The sequence below is a fragment of the Mastomys coucha genome, unplaced genomic scaffold, assembly GCF_008632895.1.
Source record: "Mastomys coucha isolate ucsf_1 unplaced genomic scaffold, UCSF_Mcou_1 pScaffold18, whole genome shotgun sequence".
Taxonomy (NCBI): Eukaryota; Metazoa; Chordata; class Mammalia; order Rodentia; family Muridae; genus Mastomys; species Mastomys coucha.
The window spans coordinates 94,713,578-94,728,577 of NW_022196900.1; the positions used below are offsets into that span (position 1 = coordinate 94,713,578).

General features: G+C 51.1%; 1 protein-coding gene and 1 long non-coding RNA gene across 6 annotated transcripts in view; one reads left to right on the plus strand and one right to left on the minus strand.

Annotated features, from left to right (window-relative positions):
• Window positions 1-709, minus strand: part of LOC116096898 — a 2,297-nt gene extending 1,588 nt beyond the window's left edge. The window contains exon 1 of the long non-coding RNA XR_004121152.1: window positions 377-709. This is a non-coding gene — a long non-coding RNA (uncharacterized LOC116096898). The remainder of the gene's footprint in view (window positions 1-376) is intronic.
• Kif17 (kinesin family member 17) overlaps window positions 576-15,000 on the plus strand; it is a 38,833-nt gene continuing 24,408 nt past the window's right edge. For 4 of the 5 annotated variants that reach the window (XM_031379195.1, XM_031379197.1, XM_031379196.1 and 1 more), the window contains exons 1-4: window positions 576-1,092; window positions 5,084-5,230; window positions 6,146-6,247; window positions 13,516-13,705. In XM_031379195.1, coding sequence (XP_031235055.1) covers window positions 862-1,092; window positions 5,084-5,230; window positions 6,146-6,247; window positions 13,516-13,705 — 670 coding nt within the window. In that variant the 5' untranslated portion in view covers window positions 576-861. Of the gene's footprint in view, window positions 1,154-5,083; window positions 5,231-6,145; window positions 6,248-13,515; window positions 13,706-15,000 lie in introns of all 5 variants that reach the window. The other variant, XM_031379199.1, reaches the window with a different exon arrangement.

Genomic DNA, 15,000 nt, shown 5'->3' on the forward strand with positions numbered 1-15,000 from the left:
ACTCTGTAGACCAGGCTGGCCTCTAACTCAGAAATCCACCTGCCTCTGCCTCCCAAATGCTGGGATTATAGGCGTGCCGCCACCACTGCGCAGCTGTTTTTTGTCTCTATTATTTTTTCAAATATATTTATTTATGTGTGTGGACCCGCTTGCAAAAGTCCTTCCACCATGTATGTAGGTCCCGGGGATAGACTGGGATCATGTAGCCATGGTAGCAAGCGCCTTTCACTATCTGAGTCATCTTGCTGGCCCAGTTTTTCTTTCTTTTAAAATATGGACTCTTAGGGCTGTGGATAGAGGGCAGTGAAGTCCTTGTCACCCTCTCAGTCTCTAACCCCTGAGGGAAGTGGAATCACACGTGGGCTCCAAGTCTTACCCTTGCCACTTCTGCCCGGCGGCTGAACCTCACTGGGCTGGAGCTGCGAGACTTGGGAGACAGAGCAGAGGATGGGGTAGGATAGTTCCTACCGCCAGCTGCATCCCCTGCCCCCGGGCTCTGCCTCGCACTCAACGTTCCGTCCTGTGACGTCACGGGCGTTGCCCAGCAACGGCGAACGCCGAGACGGCGTGCACGAGCGCGAGCGTGACCCGGCCAGCTCCGGGGCTCGGGTCGTGCGGCGGCGCCTGCAGCGCGGATCCCCCGTTCCCCGCCCGGGCCCGGCCTCAGGGACCGGCGAGCCCGGGCGCGGGAGGCGGCGGCCCGGGCTCCAGCCGGGACACTTGTCCGCGGAGTCCCTGCCGCTCTCAGCGCGCCCCGCGGGGAGTCCGGGCCCCCTGCTGCGGCCCCGCCCCCGCCGCCAGGCCCCGCCCCGCGCGGGCTCTGGCTCCACCCCCTGGATCGGGCCACGCCCCCGGGCAGCCATGGCCTCGGAATCCGTGAAGGTGGTCGTGCGCTGCCGGCCCATGAACAAGCGCGAGCGCGAGCTGAGCTGCCAGTCAGTGGTGACGGTGGACTGTGCGCGCGGCCAATGCTTCATTCAGAACCCGGGAGCGGCGGACGAACCCCCAAAGCAGTTCACCTTCGATGGCGCCTACTACATAGAACACTTCACCGAGCAGATCTACAACGAGATCGCCTACCCGCTGGTGGAGGTGAGGGCGCCCGAGACTGAAGGGCCAGGCTCGGGGCTCCCGGAAAGTGGAGACAGGATAGGTGGGTTAACTCAGCCCCTACCCCAAAAGCCAAGCGAGAAGGCTCCGGGCACAGGTGGATAGCTGCACGTTAGTCTGAAGGCTTGTCCTGAGTGTACACACCGGGGACCTGCTCCCAGTGTGGTGGCAACTTCCCGGCTGAACCCAGCACCCCAGCTGGTCCACAAAAGAGCTGGTCCTTTGCAGCTCTTTCCGCGAACTTGAGACCCAGGACTACTCGGCGCCCCTGCTTGTCCTGACCCGCATCCCTTGCAGCCCCTTGACCACAGACTCTAGACCCCTGGGGGTCCTGGTCCTCCGTCCTCATTCCAGACCTGTAGGATTCTGAAAGCTCCAGCCATTTTCCCCAGCCTCCTTCCCTCCTAAGCGTCCCAGGAATCTTCTCTCCTCTGTTCACACTTGCACCCATTTCAACCCCACAAGCAGAATCCTCCTGTTGGAACTCTCCTCTTTTGAGTAGTGGAAAAAACACTTGTCTTTCTAAAAGAAGGGACAGTGTGGAACTTCCCTGGGCTCCAGTATCTGAGGTTTGGAGAAATCCTGATGCAAAGAAATCCATTGGGCTTCTTTGACCTAGCATTCCCCAAATATAGCATGGATGCTTTCTATTTTGATTGGCGGGCTCTTTCATCTCTCCTGCCTCTCCTGCCTGTTGAGATATGTTCCAAAGCCTCTAGCCTGTGTGGTGCTGAGCCAGAAATAGACATGCATCCTTAGAACTTGGGGTCAAGCATGCATCTCGTCTTCCCTGAACTCTGACCTCACTCCACAGAGCACTTGACAAAAGGTGGTTCCCTCTGAATATTCAGAAGACAAGGGGGCAGCCCCTCCGAGGGAGCAGTCCAGGCTCTGAGGGTAGCTCAGCTACCCACCTGTTGGTCTGGTTTTCTAGGCTAGAAGGAATCGGAGATGCCATCTGATTCAGTCCCTCTTGCTCATCGGGTGTTTGACTCTCCATCTGGACCGGCCCTTGCTTGCATGCCTTAAGTGGCTGTAGCTCATGCTCTAGAAGCAGCCTGTTCCGTTTGTGTTTCTTGGTCTCCATAGTGTTCCAGCCACTCAGAGGCCTCCCAGGAGCTTTCAGTCCTACTTCTTCTGTCCCAGGGATCCTGCAGAGCGCTTGCCTCCCTCTATCTATAAATGGCACCTTGACCATTCGAACTTGTGTTCCTCCTTTGTCTTGCTTCTGTCTAGGGCTGTCAGCCTAGGGTGTTGCTCAGGGTGAGGCCTCAGTTCTCTTCTTGTGGATTACGAAGTATCCAGGCAAGGCCTACCCAGAGAGGAAGACACTAAGGACCCAGTGACGGACCTCTTGGATCTCTCTTGCAGCATCCTCTTCCGAGTCTCACTGTACAGACCTATCTCTGAATAGTCCCTAGACCTCAGATTTGACATCCATTCATTCATCAATCCAATCACCTCTCTGTGAAACGAAACATTAGCATCTCCATTCCGAGCCCCGGATTGAACATGGGGGGAGGGTGAAGGAGATATAACTTATCCTCATTAAGTTCAAGGTCAGCTATGCTAAGTTAGCAATCAGTGGCAAGTGGGGGAGGGTCAGCATGGGGAGGCCGGCAAAACTTGGAAGGGACGTAAGGGAGAACAGAGAGGATCGAGGGTAAGATGAGCCCAGCAGGAGGAGGCCAGGCAGGAAGGTGGAAGGCTGTAAGGGAGAGAGAGGTGTGTAGCGTGTTGTAGCATTTGGTCTTCACTGGGAGAACTGGAGTCATTCTTGTCAGAGAGATGACTGAGGCCTGAGGAAGACGTGAGAGGGCAGCATGGAAAGCGCATATAAATGACAGATCTGGCTGCTTGAGCCAGGACAGATGCAGCATTGAGATCAATGGCTGGATAACTTACAGGCCTGCTTGTCACCACTGCCTAGCCTTCTTGAGAATCCGTCCAGCTCTCAGGGATTCCTGCTGACATCTGGTTGGGTCACAGGGATTTTTTTTTCCCAGTGAAATTCAATGTAGGCATCGTGTGGGCGTCTGGGAACAGATTTCTGGGCCTGGATTCTGACATACAGAGTTGTTTCACTTACCTGTCTTGCTGTGACAAAACACCCGGCTGACTAAAGCAATTTAGGGGAGAAAGGATTTGCTGGGCAGTGGTGGTACACACCTTTAATCCCAGCACTTGGGAGGCAGAGGCAGGCGGATTTCTGAGTTTGAGGCCAGCCTGGTTTACAGAGTGAGTTCCAGGATAGCCAGGGCTACACAGAGAAACCCTGCCTCAAAAAAACAAAAAACAAAAAACAACAAAAAAAAAAAAAAAAAAAAGGAAGAAAGGCTTTGTCTGGCTCACAGTTTGAGGGTGGACAGTCGATCATGGTGGGGAAGGCATGGCAGCAGGAGTGTGAGTCACATTCAGTCAGGAAGCATAGAGAGACACATTCCTCTTTTTTCCTTTAGTCGGCCTGGGACTCCAGCACATGGAATGGTGCTGCTTATGTTTAGGGTGGGTCTTCCCACCTCAGTTAACCTAACCTTGATCTTCCCACCTCAGTTAACCTAACCTAGATACCCCTCACAAACATGTGGCTTGTTTCCATGGTAACTCTTTAAATCCCATCAGGTCGACAGTATTAGCCATCACCAATGTCCTGCAATGCTGCTGTCTGTAACCCTGAGAGCTCTAAGGGTAGGGACTGTGGCTACCTTGTTTTCTGCTCTCTCCCTCTAACCAGAACATGGTTCCTGATGTAGAAAAGGCAGCTAGCACCCAGTAGGGTGAATAAAGGCACCCACGACTGAAGAATGGCCTTCGAAGGAGAACCTGGTCTGTCTGTCTGTCTGTCTTCTCAGCTTCCTCACCTATTCCCCACTCCCAGACCCACTAGCCACTGTCAGCCACTCTCCTGTGACCCCTTGACCTGCATCAGCCTCCTCTTCCTGTCTGTTGACCAGGTCATCTCATGAACAGGTCTGTTTCTACCTTGCCTCTCCTCTACAGAAAGCTGTGCCTGCTTCCTCGCACACCTTCCTTCACTCCCTCCCTTCTGCCCTGTGGACACCTCCCTGGCCTGGGTGAGAAGCACCTTGGCTGCCTGCCCAGCAACATTCCCAGCAGACGTTAGTGAGCACCTGTCCATGCCTGCTCTCGCCATGGCTAATGCATAGGAGGATTCAGCTGTAGGAGGGGCTGTGTTCTCACCCTTTATGACAGATTAGACTGAAACTCTACTATTACTGTGACGAAGACACCATGACTACCAAGCAAGTTGGGGAAGAAAGAGTTTATTCAGCTCACACTTCCAGATTATACCCTAGCACTGGAGGAAGTCAGGACAGGAACTCAAGCAGGGCAGGAACCTGGAAGGCAGGAGCTGATGCAGAGGCCATGGAGGAGTGCTGCTTACTGGCTGGCTTCTGGCTTGCTCAGCCTGCTTTCTTATGGAACCCAGGACCACCAGCCCAGGGATGGCACCACTCACAATGGGCTGAGACCTCCCCATTGATCATTAATTGGGAAAATGCCTTACAGCAGGATCTCATGGAGGCATTTCCTCCACCGAGGCTTCTTTCCCCATGATGACTCTAGCTTGTGTCAAGTTGACACACAAAACCAGCCAGTACACTGAGGGCCAAAGACCAGTCCAAGTGCGTGTGGGAAAGAATGGAGCCGGGCTGAGGGTGTGGCTCAATGGTGAAGCCCTTGCCTGCCATATACAAGACCTTGGGTTCTGTCTGCAGCAGTACACAAAGAACCAAAATTAACATGGAGGTGTGATTTGAACCAAGGTGGCTCCCTAGCACAGGCTCTTAGATCCCTCCACCTTGACACGACGTCTAACCCCATTAGACTTGTTTGAGGGCAGTGTGGTGCCTTATTTAGTGGAGATCCAGGTAGGGTCTGTGGGCTGGGCACCATGGTGCACCCCCGGATCTGTTGACTGAACACTGTCCTTTGGTTTCCTCTCACGCAGGGTGTCACGGAGGGCTACAATGGTACCATTTTTGCCTATGGCCAGACAGGCAGTGGGAAGTCCTTCACCATGCAGGGCCTGCCAGATCCCCCCTGTCAGAGGGGCATCATTCCCAGAGCTTTCGAGCACGTATTTGAGAGCGTTCAGGTATGGGCCTCCCATGGGAAGGGATAAAGCTAGTGTCACAGATGGTCGCCAGGGCACCTAGAGTCGTAGGCATGGACCGTGTGTGGGTTGCGGTGAGGGCCTGGTCTCAACTCTGCACAGATCAGCAGATGCAGGTCCTGGGTTCTAAAAGCAAGATGGGAGAAGGACATAAAACCGAGAAGAGCTGGGCAGTGGTGGCGCACACCTTTAATCCCAGCACTTGGGAGGCAGAGGCAGGTGGATTTCTGAGTTTGAGACCAGCCTGGTCTACAAAGTGAGTTCCAGGACAGCAAGGGCTACACAGAGAAACCCTGTCTCAAAAAGCCAAAAAAAGAAAAGGAAAGGAAAAAAACGGAGAAGAGTCTATCTGTTCATGCTATCTGGCTCCTTGGTTTTCCCTGCTGTCTTTACATCTCATGTGCCTGAGATGATGCTGAACATGGGGCTGGAAGTGGCTATCACAGTCATGACTACCCTATTTACTGAGCATTACTAAAGACCAAGCTCTGAGTGAAGCTCTTTGTATACTTATCTCCTGGACCTGACACTGAAAAACTCCCAACTGTGATGGCCCCCAAACCAGTACACTGTGTGATCTGGGACCCCAAAGTCTATCAGTCCAAAGCCAGGGCCTTGGTTCACATAGCACTTGTGGGAACTCCTGGCTCCTCCCTTGATTTCCATCTCCCTTCCCATGAGGTTTGTAGGTAGCACGTTGGACAGATAGCTGTTACAGGGCTTGGAGGCTCGAAGGTCCTGGAGCTGGAGAGGAAGGTTTACCAGCAGGGCAGACAGGGCAGGGTTGGGGTAAGGGTCCATGTGGCCCTGACATCCCCTTCTTCTCAGCAGTAGAGGCCTGGGCAGCAGGAGGGTTTTGTATCAGCCACCATTTCAAGCTTTATCTGCTTCCTGCAGTGTGCAGAAAACACCAAGTTCCTAGTGCGGGCTTCCTATCTGGAGATCTACAATGAAGATGTCCGAGACCTGCTGGGCGCTGATACCAAGCAGAGGCTAGAGGTGGGTGCAGATCTCATGTGGGGTGGGCAGAAAGGTCCAGGAGGAAAAGCTAGGAGCAGACAGTTCCGGGACTCTGGATCCTGCCGACTCAGTTTCCTAGTGCCGGGATCATGGGCAGACATCACTGTGTGCATTCAGAGTGGGGCTTTTGAACTTGAGTGTTCTCGGAGTCCGTACTGCCTGGGGCTGTAACTGTGTCTACTGCTACCAACCGCTAGATCTCACCTCGGGCGAGGCCACCTCCGTTGAGATAAGGTAGAGTTTTGTTTGTTTGTTTGTTTGTTTGTTTTTTCGAGACAGGGTTTCCACCACTGCCTGGCAACAAGACGGAGTTTTGCAATAGATTTCTATTTTAGAAAACACTTTCACTGCCGGGCGGTGGTGGCGCACGCCTTTAATCCCAGCACTTGGGAGGCAGAGACAGGCAGGTTTCTGAGTTTGAGGCCAAAAAAAAAAAAAGTGTTACATTCATTGTGTGTGTGTGTGTGTGTGTGTGTTAAAAAAAACAAAACACTTTCACTGATAAAAGTTATTATGATGGCTGAGCACACCTTTAATCTTGGGGAGACAGAGGCAGGCAGATTTCTGAGTTCGAGGCCAGCCTGGTCTATAGAGTGAGTTCCAAGATGGCCAGGACTACACAGAGAAACCCTGTCTCAAAAAAATATTTATGCGTGTGTATGTGAGTGTACATGTGTGTGTGTGTATACGAGTGTGTGTGTATGTGTGTGTGTACGTGTGTGTATGTGTGTGTATGCATGTGTACATGTGTGTGTATGTGTGTGGTGTACATGTGTGTGTGTACATATACATATATATATATATAATGATGCTCTAAATGATGGCATTAGGCATTTACTAAGCACTTAATATTTACTGGCTCTTAGCCACATTAACCCACTTCATCTTTGGAGTGACCTTGGTGGCAGATGTTGACATTTGTAATGTACCAGTGTGGAAAGATAGCTGAGAGAGCCTTGACATGTCTAGGTTCTACAATGCAGCAAGTGGCTGAGTCTAGACTTGAACCCAGATCTCCCTAACTCTAGGTTTGGAATCTCAGACACCTTATTTTACTGATGTTTACATAGCTAGGAGTCCATCATCTTGGTCTACTTTGAAATAAGGGGTATCGCAGCTGGACAATGGTAAAACATGCCTTTAGTCTCAGCACTCGAGAAGCAGAGACAGGTGGCTTTCTTTGAGTTCAGGGTCAGTCTGGTCTACAGAGCAGGTTTCAGAGACAACCAGGGCTACACAGAGAAACTGTTGTCTCAAAACAAACACAACTGAAAGGTGGTATTGCAGATTGAAGACAGTCAATAGGGCAAGCAAGCCCCTCAGCAGAGTGCCAGCACCTAGTAGGTGTTCAGTATGGGAGCTATTTCAAGCTGTTAGGGATTAGACCCTGGCCCCTAGGGAGAGCCTGTACCGGCAGAGCTGCAGGTTCCCCTCCTGACCCTGGCCCCTAGGGAGAGCCCGCACTGGAGGAGCTGCAGGTGCCCCTCCCGTTACTGGGAGCAGAGTAGGAGGATAGGGAGGAGTAGGTCTGCATTTTCAGAAGGATAGTGTTTTTCTCCGCCTCGGTTTTCACTGCACAGACTTTCGCTACTTCTAGACCTGAAAGTGAAACAAAAGGGCGAACCCACGAACGGGGCGACCAGACCAAGTCCTTCCCACGGCAGGAAAATCTTGTCTTTAACCTCCTCTATCCTGTCTAAACAGAAGGAGCCCTTGGGCAGCTATACGACCACTCCGAGGCACACAGAGCCTGCTCCCCCCCCTTTTTTTCCCCAACAGACAGTGTGCCCTAACGGACACAGTGTCTGTCCAGTGGTCAAGGGTAATAGTCAAGGGGGTAGAAGTCATTTGTCCCATCATCAGTTTGTCTAAATAGATTGTTGCAATAATACCATAGAAAACAAACAAGACAGAAGAGATCAACACAGAGCGTCCTATATGCGATTATACACGATTTTCACAAAAGCCTGATACTGCCACTACCAGGCTGCAGCTGAACCTTAACTTTTGCTGGGTAAAGGAGGACAACTTCTGTCCCCTTTTCCCAAGTAGCTGGGGTGTCCCCCAGTTTGTTACCTGTGGCTTGTGACATCTGGTACTTTTACCTGTCACAGCTGTAAGTCCCTCATGGGCAGCTCACAGCTATCAGCCACTGAGGCTGGCTTCTCCTTCAGCCTCTCAGAGGCTGCCTTCTCCTTCAGCCTCACTACACCTTCTCAGAGGCTGCCTTCTCCTTCAGCCTCACTACAACAAACACAGATAGCAGACACAGCAACACAGAACAAAAAGTAACACAGACTTGCTTGAGCATACCTCCGATCTCATTGCCAATTGTGGGTCTCGGGGAGCACCTCCCCGGCCAATGCACCATATGTGAGACTCTGTGAGACCCTCACAGAGTCTTAGCTTAGACACGCTACCCCACAAACCACAGATTGACATAGATCGCTGCAATAACATGAGGTTTATTGATCCAACGTGAGTGGCCAATGCACGTGGGGTTGCTCATCCTGGTAGGAAGAGGCAACCCCGAACTCAGAAAGCATACATCTTTTATACTTTACAGAGGCAACAGGGCTAGTTGGCTTATTCTGATTGGTGCAGTCTCAAACAAAGGATCTCTTCAGGCATTGGTTGGCTTGCTCAAGGGAGCTGCTCTTGAATTCATTGTTCCCTTACCTAACTCTTGTACCTGGCAAGCCCCTGGAACGGGGCAAGCTGGAAAGTCCTGGAATTTTAGTTAGTGGGGTCAGGGTGCTCTCAGAGTTCAGTACAGGGAGGGATAGAACATCTAATCTTGTTCTTACAGGTTTTATCAGTTATTTTATGTTCTGGTCAGCTTTTAGTTCATCCCAGCCCTCCTGACCTTAAAAACTTTGATTTTCTTATACAAGCAGATGTCTCTACTATAGGTAATTTTGGCTTATTATTTCTTTCTCAAAAGTCTTGTTACCTTTGTTTCTACATTCTCAGAACTCTGTTTTTTACTTTGCCTCAAGCACATTTCATAATTTGTCCTCAGTCTCCTCGAAGGCAGGGCTCAGGATGGAGAAGTGTGGCTTCCTAACATCAAGAGCAGAGGTAGATACTTGCAGAACTAGCATGGCTGTTTTGGCCCCCCAGAGGGTTCAAGAAACCTCCCAGACTCCAGTTAATGGCACAGCCCATAATTCCAACAGTAGACACACTGAGACAGGGGGATTAGAAGTCCCAGGCCAACCTGGGCTACATAGGGGAACTGTCAAAAAAAAAAAAAAAAAAAAAAAAGGAAGAAATCTAGAGAAGGAAGGAGGGAGAGAAAAGGAGAGGGAGGGAAGGACAGACAGACAGACAGACAGACACTATGAGAATATAAGTGAACAAATCCTGCCAGGACCAGAAACCAGTGAGAGGGCATGGAGTCCCCACCCAGCTGGGACCCTTTGGCCTTAGTCTGGCCAGAGGTACTGGTCTTACTCCTGCCTGGGGCTCTTACAAGCCAATGGCCTGGTCCAGAGAGGAGAGACCAATGAGAGATGCTGCCCTTGTCTCTGCTGGGCTACCTCTGGCTTCTCTCTCCAGCCATGCCACTTCTGATCTAATGAAGCCTGTCCCACCGGGGTCCACCAGGAAGCCAGTGACTCCAGCTTAAGAGAGGGAGGCACAGCAATCCATTGCTTGTCTTCCGCAAAGACTTCATAGGAAGAACCCATGTGTGCCAGCGGGCCAGGCCCCTCCTCCTCTCTTCAATTTCCAACCATCTACTCCAGCCCCTTCCCATCCTCCAGCAGCTGGTGTAGCCCAAGCCTGGCACCTCTTTGCCCTCCCTGCCAGGAACCTCTACCAACAGCCAGCAGCATCCCCCTCACCAGAAGAGGGTGTTGGGAGCCTATAAGTCATGACTCACCCTCAGCCAGAGAAACAGGCAGAGGAGTTGGGTGGGGCTGGTAGCTCCCAGGGATAAGCTTCAGAGTCACAGTCCTGGGGTCTCACAGACCTTCCTCCTCCTTGTGTGGGTGCCACGGGGACTCTGTGCCTGTCTGGCTAACCTGGACCCTGTCGGGGGTGGGGATCACTTAGTGAGCCCACTGCTTCAGGGGCTGCAGATGACAGAGGGCTCAGTGGTGTACACCCGTGGGCTCTAGACCTTTGATAGGCTGCTTTGTGGGTGATAGGCAGATGGTTTTCATGTAAGAGTAGGAGGAGAATCCAGTCCTCAAACTCTGTGATTCCGGCACCTATGCCTAACCCAAGAGGCCCCACAGCACAGGCTTTTAGCCTGTTGTTTAACACAGAGCCTGATACACTTTTTAATAATCCTGAGTTATTCAGTCAGGGAAGGTCAGCAAGAGGTTTGAGGAAGCCAACACTCGTCCCCACCCCGAAGTCAGTACAAATACCACCCCAGATCTCCACACAGTAGACCATGGTGGAGTGGGGCCTGTAGGAGCCCCCCAAGATCCTTCCTCAACCCCTGTGTGGGAGAAGAACATAGGAACATCCCCTCCAGACTGGACCCTAGCCATGGCTGTATGCCTCTGTCCCTCTCCATCCACCCTGTAGCACAGCTGGTTACCATGGAGACCTGGCTCTGATTTCTTGCAGCCTAGATGAGCAGCTACTGAGGAATAGGATGTACAGCTGGCAGCCATCCCTCAGCACTGCCCCAGGACCAATGTTGGCAGAGGATGAGGATAGGAGGGTGGGGAGGAGCCGGAGGGTGTCAGGGATGGGGGACTGTTTCACCATCCGAAATCCCTCAGGCTCGAGGCAGCATCCCCATCGTCCACTGAGCCCCTAAGGCACCACAGGTCTGTTTCCTTCTTAATTGCCGTAATTGCATAGAAGTGGGGTTTTGTTCCCATTTCACAGAGGCCAACTGATGTTCCCTTACCTAGCAGGGTTTCTAGACTGAGTCCTGTTGAATAAGCAGGAAAGTGGCTAAATATGCTTTTTTATATAGGGTCTCACTATATAGCTCTGGCCATCTTAGAATTCACTATGTAGACCAGGCTGGCCTCGAACTCACATAGATCCACTTGCCCTTGCCTTCCAACTGCTGGGCTTAAAGGTGTGCACTACCATGCCCAGCTAAATATGCTTTTTGTTTTGTTTTGTTTTGTTTTGTTTTTGCTTTTTCTTTCTTTCTTCCTTTCTTTTTTCTTTTTTTCTTTTTTTCTTTTTTTTTCTTTTTACTTTTCGAGACAAGGTTTCTCTGTGTAGCCCTGGCTGTCCTGGAACTCACTCTTAAAGATTTATTTATTTATTATATGTAAGTACACTGTAGCTATCTTCAGATACTCCAGAAGAAGGCATCAGATCTCATTACAGATGATTGTGAGCCACCATGTGGTTGCTAGGATTTGAACTCAGGACCTTCAGAAGAGCAGTCAGTCAGTCAGTGCTCTTAACCACTGTTTTGTTTTTTGAGACAGGGTTTCTCTGTGTAGTCTTGGCTGTCCTGGAACTCACTCTGTAGGCCAGAACTCAGAAATCTGCCTGCTTCTGCCTCCCAAATGCTGGGATTAAAGGCATGTGCCACCACTGCTCAGCGCTTTTTTTAAAAAGAGATTTATTTATTAATTTATTTTATGTATATGAGTATACTGTAGCTGTACTGATGGTTGTGAGCCATCATGTGGTTGCTGGAAATTTGAATTCAGGACCTCTGCCCACTCCAGGTCAGCCCCGCTCGCTCCAGCTTAAAGATTTATTTATTATTATATCTAAGTATTATATCTTCAGACACAGCAGAAGAGGGCATCAGATCCCATTACAGATGGTTGTGAGCCACCATGTGGTTAGTGGGATTTGAACTCAGTACCTTATGGAAGAGCTGTCAGTGCTCTTAACCACTGAGCCATCTCTCCAGCCCTAAATATGCTCTTAACAAACCTTTTGAGATGAATTTATCATTTTACAAGTCTGACTGTTTTGCCTGTATTATGTATGTATTGTGTATGTATTGTGTTTGTATGTATACTGTGTGCCTGTCCAGTTCCTCCAGAGGCCAGAGAGGCTGTCTGGAACTGGAGCTATGGATGGTTGCGGGTACTAGGAAGTGAACCCCAGTCTTCTTCAAGAACAAGTGCTCTTAACTTCTGGTCATTTCTCTAGCCCAAATATGCTTTTTCTGAGGATGACCAGACACTGCTCAGATGCCCCAAACTGGGTTCTAGGTTCTGGGAGCATAGTAGAGTCCATGAAGTGTGCTTTCTGGCCCTAAAATGCCACCCAGCCCTGTTTGCAGGAGTGGGTCCCTTGTGCCTGTCCTCTCTGACTCTCTTCATCCTGTTCCTGAAGCCTTCTGTCGCTGTGTCACACTAGTACCTAGATGGCTTTCAGAAAGCCATTTAACCTTTCTGTGCCTTGGTCACTTACAGTTCCACAGAGCCTTAGTACTTCACATCTAAACAGGTGGGGCTAGCCTCTGCACCCAACTGACCTGTGCAGATCACAGAATTCACCGTGTAGACCAGACCTGTCCCCTCCTGGGACCATTAGAGCAGACAGCTGAGCCTTCTGGGCTCCAACTAGTATGGCTACCCCATCTCGGAACCTGCCCCTCCAAAAAACCCCAAACATCTGTTACTAATTCTGCTCTCCCTCGTCTCCCACCTGAGATATGGTCTTCCTGTGTAGCCCAGGTTGACCTCAAATTTGCAGTAATTCTCTGGCCTCTCTGCCTCCCAAGGGCTGAGATTACAGACACACCTCCCACACATGCTGCTATAGCCCGTGTGACTGTCTTTCCTCATGAGAACTACTGCATTTCATTGTTCAGAGTAAGCAACAACATAGCTCACTCGCTGCCGCCTCGAAGGGCTGAGTGAGGGCCTCGTGGGCTTGAACAGCAAATGATCCTCCACCTGCCGCCATCCAGGAGTCTGGCAATACTTCTATTATCCTGGTGGTATCAGCAGAGGGGATATCAGAAGCCATGTGGACAGGACAAAGGAGACACATTCAGAGCCCTGGGTGCCAGCCCTACTCGCTTCCAGAAGCCCGTGCAAAGGTTGTGTGTGACTTACTTTACTGACTCTTCACTATTCTCATGAAATAAGTATCTCATAATGAAATAGGTATCCCATACCCATTTTACAGATGTGCTTGTTGAGGTTCAGCTTGTCACTGGACCAAGATCCTGCTACAAGTGGGAGGCAGAGCAAGCCCCCTGCCTGTTACAGGATGGTTTAGGAGGACACACATGGCCTGAACAGGGTCCTGCCTTTGGTAATCCCAACTTTCCCTGGTCCTCCTCCCTGCAGCTGAAGGAGCACCCTGAGAAGGGAGTGTATGTAAAGGGGCTGTCCATGCACACGGTACACAACGTGACCCAGTGTGAACGCGTCATGGAGACCGGCTGGAAGAACCGTGCAGTGGGCTACACCCTGATGAATAAGGACTCCTCCCGCTCCCACTCCATCTTTACCATCAACATCGAGATCTATGCCGTGGGTATGGGGCCGGCTAGGGGCAGAGGGTGGCCTAGACATCCTGAGCCAGGTTCCCACTCCTGATAGGAGGGTGTCTCACCTCGTTGGAGCCAGAAGAGCCCCACGGAAAACTGGGAAGAGATGCACTCCCCTTCCTGAAGGAGACAGGCCAGAGTCATCCCTGTGCTGGGACCTGTTTCCTGGACCAGTGTCCGCAGCCATAGCACTGGTAGATAACACTGAGCACTTCCTGTGTGCCAGGCAGCGTGCACACAGTATCTGTTCTTGGCAACCATCCCGTGAGTGAGCTAGATGCTGACACTCCCATTCTACAGGTAAGAAAGCTGAGGTCTCAAGGCTGGGGCTGGGGCCAGGGCTGGGGTTGGAGCTCAGGACTTGAGTGCTTGAGCATCCTGCTCTAGGCCCTGGGTTTCATCGCCAGGACGTACCAAGGGCCAGGAGTCTGTGCTGTTCAGATCTCACGACTCCTCTTTCTCGGTAATGTTCATTCACATCCTTCCTGGGAGAGCTGCTGAGAAAGAGGAAAAAGAGGGCTGGACGGATGGCTCAGCGGTTAAGAGCACTGACTGCTCTTCCAGAGGTCCTGTGTTCAATTCCCAGCAACCACATGGTGGCTCACAACCATCTGCAGTGGGATCTGATGCACTATTCTGGCCTGCAGGTGTACTAGAGTATATATGCAAATTCAGTAAATAAAACAAATCTTTGAGAGAGGGGGAGGGAGAGAGGAAGTGTGAGAGCTCTCTAAGCTTCATCTGCATCACTCTGTCTGCAGTAGTCCCCAAGGTGAGCAGTATTGTCGTCCTTTTAGACATAGGAAACATCGAAGTGAAAAGCTTTGCTCACATAGGGTACCTCAGTCATGAAGTAGAAGAGCCAGGTTTTGAACCCAGGGCCTCCAGTACCTTGGCCATTGATGCTCCTTCACAATTAGAACTGTAAAGAACACAAAGCAGGAAGTAGCCTGGCCCAACTGGGAACATAACCATGGTGAGACTTCAAGGCCAGGGCTTATATATCCTTCCCCCACACTGCCCGGTCAGCATCCTGTTTCCAGAGCAGCATCCTGGTGCTCAATTGAGCAAAGGACATCAACCTGGGGGGATGCCCATCTGAAGGGGACATGACCTCATAGTTGCAACCAGGGTAGAGGCAGCTGCCTGGCTTAATGGATGAGACAGGCTCACGAGCACTCTTATTTATTTATTTATTTATTTTCCGAGGCAAGCAAGGTTTCTCAGTGTATCCCTGGCTGTCCTGGAACTCACTCTGTAGACCAGGCTGGCCTTGAACTCA